The sequence below is a fragment of the Esox lucius genome, chromosome 14, assembly GCF_011004845.1.
Source record: "Esox lucius isolate fEsoLuc1 chromosome 14, fEsoLuc1.pri, whole genome shotgun sequence".
Classification (NCBI taxonomy): Eukaryota; Metazoa; Chordata; class Actinopteri; order Esociformes; family Esocidae; genus Esox; species Esox lucius.
Genome location: NC_047582.1, coordinates 4673367 through 4683509, shown reverse-complemented (window position 1 = coordinate 4683509; position 10143 = coordinate 4673367). Strand labels below are relative to the sequence as shown.

The following is a 10143-nucleotide window of genomic DNA, read 5'->3' as shown; positions in this document are numbered from 1 at the left end:
AACCTGTTATCAAAAATATTTCTCCAATGGATACAGCCAAATATGTACATCAGTTTAGTTGGTAATAGAAAGTATTGTTTTAAATGAATCGTACAATGTGTTTGTTTAAGTAATGGTATGGCAGTATGAATGAATTCTTAGTAACGTATAGCCAACGGTAAACAGACACATGAATGTATAGGATAAAGGTTCCTGTCCTTCCCCTCCTTTATTTCTACCCGTCCCTCTTCTCCTCTCCCTCTGTGCTTCTTTCTCACCACTCCAACCACCTCAGGAAGAGTTGAAAGTAAATCCTGTCTTCTGAGGCCTCTCTGCAAAGCCACTGTTGAGATAGTTATTTAATGATTTCAAAACCTGTTGCCGGAAACTGGTCTTACAAGAACCGAAGAAAATACTATGTTTTTTCTCACAAAGTCAGAAGGTTTAACCTTTTAAAATAGACATGTTAAATCTATGTTGGTATGCCTGTACTGTATCCTAGAAATATGTTGATAGTGGCATAGTAAAATAGGAATTTAATCAATTGTTAGACAACTATCATACTATTTCTCTACTCTTGAATGAATGGTAGTTGTGTGATGTAAATGCCCTGGTAATGGTGAACCAATGGGATATTTGTTGACATGGCCCAACCGACAAGATCCTGATGCAACAGGATTGGTGAGCAAGTAGTGTTTGCTCTCGATACAGTACTCTATGCTGATAGATCTCTAATTACAGAATACGACGTCTATGTTGGCTTCCAGCTCTAAGCAAATACTGCACAACCTCAACCCACTTCAAAAACAAGAGTAGAAAGTATTCAGGCATAGATACCAGTTTTAAAGAAATAATGCCATGTGTTATAAATAGATTTACAGTAGAAAGTTATATAATTGACAATAAATGTAAAAGGTAAATGTATATTCTGTGGAATGTTAATGGCTAGGCTATTCTAATGAGGGACATTTGCAAAAAGCAATGTATAACAAGCATATTGTAATGCTGATATCACGTGAGGCTTAGAAATTGATTAATAATTTACTGTGACATGCCACTGATCACAAGATATGAGATCAGCAATGAAGCCCCAATGGAATGAAAAAGCACAGACACATGTATTTAAAATTAATCATGTTGTGAGCCAATACCATTCTGACTTTAAGGTTATTTTATTTAAGGACTAATCAGGGCCAAAATGATGCACATCTCAGTCAAAATGTCATTTAGGAATGAAATCATTGTGTCAATCTGACATTTATTACCAATTTTATTTTGTCATTCACAATCCTTGCCAAACCTGCAGTGAGCCAAAGTTATGGTTCCACTGAATTGCACAGGACAATTGCACAGAACTAGGTTATATATACACACCAAAAAAATTACATGAAAGGCTTATATTAAACCCATATACTACCAGCTATAGTAATACTTAATACATGATCAATTATAATTGTTGTTATGTGTTTGGTTTAAAGCACTCTAAATAAATTTTAAAATCAACTCAACAAGTTTGTGGCAAGCGTTTGGTTAAAAGTTCATAGTATTTTCTAATGAACAAAAAACGCATTCGGTTCCTTAATAATAACATATTATTCCATGTGGTGCTGAATTAATCTTTGAGAATAATGCTTAGAGAAGTGTTAGAGAAGAGCTGTCATGTCAGATATCAAAGGCTATGGGTTTATAGCCTACCACAAGGATGTTAGTCTTAAGTGACACCGGAAGACCTGTAGAGGGGGTAGTCCCAATTCCAGGTGAACACTTGTTGCGTCGTCTGTAGGATTGCAACTAACCCATATTTCCAAACTAGCCTAATTTACGCTCGTAAAAAAAACCTGTACTGTTAGACAGTTAGCTGTCCTTTGAACTGCGCTGATCCGGTTCCTCCACAATAGCTCTGGATAAAAGGCAACGGTGTGTAGGGCCTCCCTGTTGCTATCGCTCTGTTTGTATGGATATAAACAGAAACAGGAGACAGCGCCGAGTTTTTTTCACTCTCTCTTTCTTTGCTATCGTCATGATGAACTGCACCTTCTTTTTTTTTACCTAACCAGCGCTCGCAGTGTTGTTCCTGTACTGCATGACTGTTGCTCGGCAACACGAAGGCGTGTCCACCGGCGGTGATTTAAGCTGTAGGAAACCCTTTTTCGCTGTCACTTTGTCAGTTCAGTCTGTACTCCGGTCCCTGTATGGCAGCAGCATTGCTAGGGAGACGAGGGAATCCCCGCGTGTCGCCTCACTCCTGATCAATTTGTATCAGTGTTACCAGGCTTGGTTTGTTCGTCTCTCATTATGCCTGTTCCATTCGCCGCGTCCGCAGGCATGGCTTGGAGTGAAGTATAGCCCAGTATCATCTCGGACTGTCAACCGGTGTAGAGTACACAACCCATGCTGTACAATAACCGGTGTATTTTACAGAAGAGGAACAAATTATACTTTTATTGATGAGGTGCGGGGTGTTTTTCTGTTTGACTATCCAGCATTTTTGGTTGCCATAATAAAGACAGTGCGCCTGGATTCTAATAGCCTATTCAATACTTTGGGAAAAAAGACTACAAGGATTTATACTGATATATTTTTTTCTTTTTTTTTTTGTTCATGCAGGCAACCACCAAGTGACTTGGATAATATGGCACTGAGCGGGACGCTTTTGCCATCCATATCCACATTTGCAAGCGGTCCGACTGTGAAGAATAAATCCATGGGACATGCGAATTTGGTGAGTGTATAGGCCTTCGGTTTATCATATTATCTAAGGATGTTTTTTCACACAATCCCTTGTACTCATGATTTTCCATGAAAACTCTTGACATTGTCATTGCTTGTATTATTCGTGTTGCTATATCTTATTATTGTCGCGCTCAAGAACACCGCACCGCTGAGGGGCGTGCACCCAGACGGGATAGTCGTTTTTTGTTGCATTGTCACTGAATTTATCGTATCTTATTAAGTTGCTATAATGTACATCATATACAAAGTAGTTGCACTTTGTATTGCTTTATTACAAACCAAATTATTTTGGGATGTTGGTTTATGTGAAGCCAATAGAATAGACTTACAATTTGACTTGTTTTCAAGAAGCCCATCCAAATGTCTTATAATATCCTTAAACTGGTTCTAATCCATACCTCTAGAATGATATCTGAAACACAGAGAAAAATCACAGTCAAGAAATACCCTGTGTGACAGATTTTTGACATTTGGCCCTGAAATGTTTTTACCGAAGGCACACAGCAGTGCCTAAAACAAGGACTGAAGTGACAATGACCTCAAGTGTCCATCAATCCCATAATGTGATTTTAAATTGTTCTTCTTGTGTTTCCCAGAGATGGAAGGACGAGCTTTCCCACCTGAAGAGGAGTAGCTGCTCTGACCAGGATATATCCACTGCAATGGCAAAGAAAGAACCAGAAGACCTCGACCTACTGGACTACGACTTTATCCTGTCCAACACCATGCTACAACAGCAGCAGCAGGCTGAAGCTAGGGTTGCCGGCGGGTCCCACAACCTGTCCCCTTCCTCTGGCTCCTATTCTTCCTACCAGCTCCCCTCGCCCCAGGACTCTGCCCACAGCGATTTGCTGTACACCCTCCCTGACATCAGCGATGTGTCCCCCTCCGGGGGTTTCGTGGCCGAGCTGATGAGGCCTGAGCTGGACCCGGCCTACCTGAACCCAGCCAGCCTGCAGGGCAGGTTTGTGGTGAAGACCACCATGGACATGGCTGAGTACGGCCACAGCATACTCGTGAGCAGTAAGGCCGGTGTCAGCGCTGCCGTAGACCCCTCCCCCTCCTCCTCCCCACCGTTCGCCTGCCACAGGATAAAGCAGGAGAACCCCGGCACGTGCACAATCTCCCGACCCATGGACCTCCATCTTGGGGGGAGCTCCCACTCCCAGCCCAGAGGGGGTCAGAGGTCCCACATGGAGCCCCATGTTTTTTCCTCGGGCGGGCGTCCAATGACCGCCAGCCGCTCAAACTTGCCTCTATCGCCGGACAACACACACGGAAGGGATCAGCACACCTCCAGCCAGGTGCTAAGCCACCCCCAGATCCCTCTGCCTGGGCCGGGCTACCACCACACCTCACCAACAGGCTATTCTCCCTTCCCCCAGCAGTCCGGGCCCATGCACTACCAAGGTCAGTTCAACTTCGATCTAAGTGTTTTTGACCGAGAGCCTTTTCTAAACGACATTGCTGACATGCCGCCTCTCGACTCGGAGGTGATGACGATGACGATGATGTTCATCACTCCGCCTTCTTCGCCCCGTCTAGAGCTCATGTCCACTGGAGGAGACTGTCTGCCAGAGGAGCCCAAACCCAAACGTGGCAGGCGCTCCTGGCCTAGGAAGAGAATTGCTACACATACGTGCGACTACGCTGGCTGTGGGAAAACGTACACCAAGAGCTCCCACCTCAAGGCACATCACAGAACGCACACAGGTTGGTACATGTGCTGCTTTCTCCTTGTAAAAACGTGGTTTCGAAAGGTTTTTTACAATGTCAGGAGATTTTAAAAGCCAACTTTTCCTCTTTGCCTCATTTGGTTTTGGCATTTCATTGCTGTAGTTAATGGGATGGGATGGGATGTGAGGCGTGAATCTTGAATATTTTTGAACAAATTAAGTCACAATTTGATATGCAGTCTGTAGAAGATAAAAGAACCCTATTTATTTTGTTGATATTGAACTATTTGTAACAGGCAACAATACTACCCTTGTGTTTTGAACGGATTTGTCAGCAATACGACAGGACTATTTTACTTAGTCATTCATTCATTTTGTTTTCAGCAATATAAATTAATTTCACTCAGCGGTGGACTACGGGGTCATCTATTATCATCACTTACCCTGTTGCTAACCCAAAATGCTTGGCCTTGGCGTAACAGATGTTGTACTGCCAGCAGTAAATGATTGTACTACGTGGTTATGGTGAGAGGGACAGAGAGCAGCAGCCTAGTTGGCAGGTGTCATGAACAGGCATTTAAACAGCAGCGGCAGGTTGATACTGATCCCTGTTCAAATACAACCGCAGGCTCAGATTCGTTTACCCTCTTTATGCTCTGTAGGACAGGACCAACCTCTTTCTGCGGTAAAGATCTAAAAGAGAGTTTTGTCTGTTTTCACTCCAGGGAGAACGAACATTAAGTCTAACTGCCTTGTTTCCATGTGTGTGTGTGTGTGTGTGTGTTGTGTCATCAATAGGAGAGAAGCCATATCATTGTGATTGGGAGGGCTGCGGTTGGAAGTTTGCCCGCTCGGACGAACTCACGCGTCACTACCGGAAGCACACCGGGCATCGCCCGTTTCAGTGTGCCAAGTGCGACCGGGCCTTTTCAAGGTCTGACCACCTGGCGCTACACATGAAGAGACACCTATGAGACGGATGCTGGACTAACCCCAGGGGCCAAAAGCGTTGTTATTATAACACATCCCAACCTGAACTTGTGACCAAAAACCATACAAACATTGCCTTTTAGCCATTATCAAAGCATCCAGACAAGCTGTGATTCACGGCAAAGTGTGTTACACTCGACTAGGGTCAAAGCCTTTGACTAAAGACTGTTTATCATTCGTCGATATGTTCGCAGTCTAACAATAGAACAGCACCCTCAGAACAATCTTATTTGTGGGACAAAACTGGAATTTATCATCTATTTATCGACAAAACTTGGAGGACCAGGTGCCAACATTTGACTGGAATGGTATTAGTAATCAGGGAACAAGAAGCTCAGACAAACATTTAAAAAGACATACTGGAACACATCGTAAGTGGCCTTCTATCTGTACTATCAGCAACATAGCATTTGTCTTTGTTTGTCAAGTTAATTATGTTCAACATTCTGTATTAAGAAAGCATATTTATATTACTCTACTTCCAAGCCATTCATTTCAGGTACAAATTAATTTATGTTACAGAATGGTGCTCAAAGAATATATTTTAAAAGGTACCAAAGAATAAAAAGAAAAACGAACACAGTTTAAAAAAACATCAAAGTGCCATACGTTTGTTCTGTATGTTTCTTGGAGATGTCTCTTCCAGAATTTGAATTTAATCAGGTAAATACTTTGCTCCTCATTGTTGATGGATCTGAAAGCACTGTGGTCGCAAAGTGCAATAATGTCTTAGGAGAAATTAGTAACTCTGAACAAAGTTTGTTTATAGTCAAAATATGTAATATAATCTCACATTTTGTACATTTGTAAATAAAATTCTTTTTGAATTTTTTAAAATGCCTAAAATGTTTTGTATTTTACATCTTTTACAACATATAATAAAATACGTAAATTAACTTTCTGCACTGATCAGTCCTGTTTTTGAAGCACTGTCATGTCAGTCCTTCCATATTTGTATTAAACAATAAATGTTTTGATAAATGTACTCTGACAGTGTCTAGCCATGTCAATCATGTCAACAGAAATTACTCAACATGATTATCTAGCTTTATTAAACTCTTGACTATTCATGTATATCACCGCAAAATCAAATCGTAGTAATGTTTAAGATTGTGCTTAACAGTGGCCTAGGGAGGGTTTCTCCCATACATATGTGTACTCACACAGAATGTGTTCAGATCCAGCAAACGGCTCCTTCAGCAAGAAACTGCCCTCCATCTTTCTCCATTATCTCTGTGAAGAGGGCATTAAAAAGACAGAAAAAAATAACAGAAAGTAAACATGCTTAATAACGCTTAGCATATCTCTTTTTTCTAAATCTATTAACAAGGATATCAGATATAATAGTTATTATGGTCGTTTTTAAATCCGTTTTTTTGTTTTAAATTAATTCGTAGAATACAGTCTCTAACCTTTTATTTCGCTGTGCCTCGGTGGGTCTATATGTCACTTTCTCTGGCATTCATATATTGCTGCAGCACACTGTTATTTTAAAACCTCCTCTATGCAATAAAGCATTAAATACAAAAAACTACAACTTTGTCCTTTAATACAAAACTATCCTATGGTGTTGTACCCGTTAAACAACACTGATTTAAAAAGCATCAATGGGTCACAGCAGGACCATACAATGTCTTTCCTCTTTAATAATGACAACGCCTCGAGCAAAGGAAGACAATGAAACCGTAAAATAGATGTTCACAAAGTGCACTTCTTCCATGTCCTGTTGCCATGGTGTTCTTCTTTCACCTGTCATGGTGAAGAATTTAGAGGTAAGCCCAGCTACTGGCTGGCGTCCAGGACTGACAAAAAAAATACATTCAACTTTGAACCCTGCACTGTAGATGGACTATCATGATACGTCTAAATGAACTCGGAACAGATAAGGGATTAAGGCCTGAGAAGGAGTGCTGGTCTGTGATCAGGGTTGCCTTTTCGATCGTGAGCCAGCCTATATGGTTAGTAGATTAGCTAATACAGGCCAGAGAGATGCACCACACAGCATGTTTTATCTGCAAGGTCTATCAAAGTAGCTGCAGGACGGTTGACATGAAGCCATAATGATCATAATTGTGTTCTAAAACATGCGTCTTTAATTGCATTGTTCAATTTCGCAAATAATGAAATTCGGAAACAATTTCCATGCTGTCATTGTTATTGTCATTCAGGATTATTGCATTCCAGCTCATTTCTTTCTCTGTTTTTGCCCTACCTTTGCTCAGAAAGTCGTTAATGACCTAAGGGGCAACTCCAGATGCAAAGCCTGAAGATTGGCCTACTCTAATTTGCAAGCATGTAAATGAAGCAAAAGAAAAGTCTGTCTATACTGTTCTCTGTTCATTACCACTCCAACTGTTAAACATCCAGTGTGGGTGGGAGTTACTTGGAAATTAATGAAGACAATAGTGCATATATATGGTTACAGACAGAGACTGTTCTGTTCCAAACCAAGACATCATTGCCTTAGGTGTATTCCTGTATTGTACATTTCCATGTGAAGAGATTGAACATATGAAAATAGCATTAGGACCAATGTCTTTTTTGCATAACAGTGTATTAAAGAAACATACTGAATGTTACTAGGAGGGCTTGGAGACTTATTAGTGTCTTTGCCCACTGACAAAGATATTTTTCTACCTCTCTTTGTCTTTTGAGGACAAGTATGTATGAACCCAGTACTGTAAATCGAGCTGAATTAGACCACCTGCAAAATTCCTTGACAGTAAATGGTAGTTAGTCAATATTTTACCTCAGTTATCTTCACCAACAAAACCTATCCACTTAAAACCCACTGGTTTCACACCCAATTCATGAAGAAACCATATTAAACCACTATAAACACCTGCTCATTAGATCATACAGATGGGGTAGAGGGCACTGGATCCTTCCCTTCCATCGCCGCACCCATCCCCTTCCTCAAACCAACCCAACCCCTCCAGCCCCTCACCCCACGCCCTCATCTGTCATGGTGCGTGGTGTTTTGGTTAAGCTGAAAGATAGATCACCGCAACTGCTGGATATGAATCAGCATGTAGGCAGCGTTTAACAGGTAATGTGGTTCCGCATGACTATAAAAATGTGGATATAAAAGCCTGAGAGTTCATGGTTATAAGCTCTGGGTTTCAGTGAGATAGAAACAGGTGTAAATTCAGCCAATTTTATTTTGTGGGACATGCTTGATTTGCAGCTTGTGATCCGGAAACTTTGTGTTAGTGTATAAAATCTCAAAATCCAGAAAGTCGTATTCTGATAAGCCACTGGTTGGGAAGGCAGGTTTAATGTTTTAGGGATCTTTGGCTGCCCTCTAGTGGAAATATGATCTCACCTCACATATATCCATTTAAAATGTAATCTACATCTAGTGAGTTTAATGTAAATACAGTCTCCATTAATACAGTAAAATTATCTATCTAAAGGAATCTTGCTGTAAGGTCAAGCCTAAGCACAACAGATTGAATCCAGCTCTTACTCCAGTCTTACTGGCTCACACAAGCCCAGAATCTGGACACAGAATCGCCATTATGTAAAATATATATTGAATTGAATGGAGAGAGTTTGAAACTGCAAGAGTTGTCTGCCCCCTGGAAAAATTTGCTGACTTGCAGGATATTAGCATTCAAACTTCCAAAATATTCACTTTGCCAACAACGGAGGTATGAAGCAGTTTAGGACTGCAATAGTTCAAGATGGGGATTTGTTACTAAATAAACAGAAGACAATATTCAACTGAACCACCTAAGAAATGTGTGTGACTAGACCATATCATATAACACTTCCGCTTGGTGATCGCAAACTCTAACGTTTCCATTAGCTAAATATTATTCTGTTGTAATAAGTCCAATGTTTAACAAAGACTGAAACAATCCACCCTGTTCAGGACACTTTTCTCAACACAATTCCGGGTGGAACTTCCTTCATCTGTTCTAAGTGGCTCTTCATTGCTTTTTACTTGGCGCTTTTTGGTCGGAATAACATACTTGTACCTCGCTGACACCTCACACTCCCGTCTCTGTATTGCTTCCGGTATAGCTGCACCCACTTCACCCACTGGTGGATTATGAAGAGCGCCGACCAACGCCTTAGTAATGACTAATAATTGTCCCCCACTCCTTAAAGCCAAGTGCCCAGTGATGATTCATGTGGAAGTTGCCCAGCCGAATGGGATGTTAGCCAAAGGAGCCAGTAGGGGTAGGATGTGACTCACACAATGGTAATCCAGCACAGAATAATAAACTGAACTGTATTAAAATGGTCTGTCTGTATGATTTTGGTTGTCCAAGAGAGTTGCAGAAAGTGGAAGGCAGTTTTTCACATGCAGCTCATAATATTATTATAATAGCCCAAAGCAGAATGAACCCTGTGTAGGCGCTGTTGACCAGGGCAGCAGACAGCGGTTAGCGGTGTTCCAACAATCAAAATTTGTCAATATGGCCTTGAGCAAGAAACTGAAACCTAATTGCTCATGCAAGTAGCAATGGATAACACCTGAAATGTCACTGAAATCACATCAACCAGTGTTATGGTAAGAAGGCAACAAATGGCTGGGAAGTGTATGAAACCGAGAGACGTTATCCTCCAGAGGGCAGTAGAGAGATTTCTCAGTGATATAATTATGCACCAGGGGGCAGTATAGATTAGTAATTTAAAAAATGTCATAACTCTATATCCATGTATTTGAACATGCTCAGTAGGAAAAACTTATTATTTTGGCCTTAATGGACATGACTCAGGAAAGCCTTGTGGTTCCAAGGTTTGACAAATGCAC

General features: G+C 41.1%; 1 protein-coding gene across 3 annotated transcripts; it reads left to right on the top strand.

Moving 5' to 3' along the window:
- Positions 1-1635: 1635 nt before the first annotated feature.
- On the top strand, positions 1636-6157 carry klf4 (Kruppel-like factor 4). 3 transcript variants are annotated; one of them, XM_010892822.5, is made up of 4 exons: positions 1640-2701; positions 3309-4122; positions 4258-4425; positions 5187-6150. In XM_010892822.5, exons 1-4 carry the CDS (start codon positions 2063-2065, stop codon positions 5360-5362), a joined length of 1797 nt encoding a protein of 598 aa, XP_010891124.1. In that variant the 5' UTR covers positions 1640-2062; the 3' UTR covers positions 5363-6150. The 3 variants fall into 3 exon arrangements, with proteins under 3 accessions (XP_012992467.1, XP_010891124.1, XP_010891125.1); XM_010892823.5 differs by having other exon boundaries at positions 2340-2431; positions 2587-2701; positions 3309-4425; positions 5187-6157; XM_013137013.4 differs by having other exon boundaries at positions 1636-2701; positions 3309-4425; positions 5187-6156.
- Positions 6158-10143: the final 3986 nt, after the last annotated feature.

Excerpts from the sequence above, each read along its gene's own strand:
- klf4 (XM_013137013.4), top strand. The coding sequence starts at position 2,063 with ATGACTGTTGCTCGGCAACACGAAGGCGTGTCCACCGGCGGTGATTTA. Across the intron at positions 2,702-3,308 it reads CCATGGGACATGCGAATTTG|AGATGGAAGGACGAGCTTTC; the intron begins GTGAGTGTATAG and ends TGTGTTTCCCAG. Across the intron at positions 4,426-5,186 it reads ACATCACAGAACGCACACAG|GAGAGAAGCCATATCATTGT; the intron begins GTTGGTACATGT and ends TGTCATCAATAG.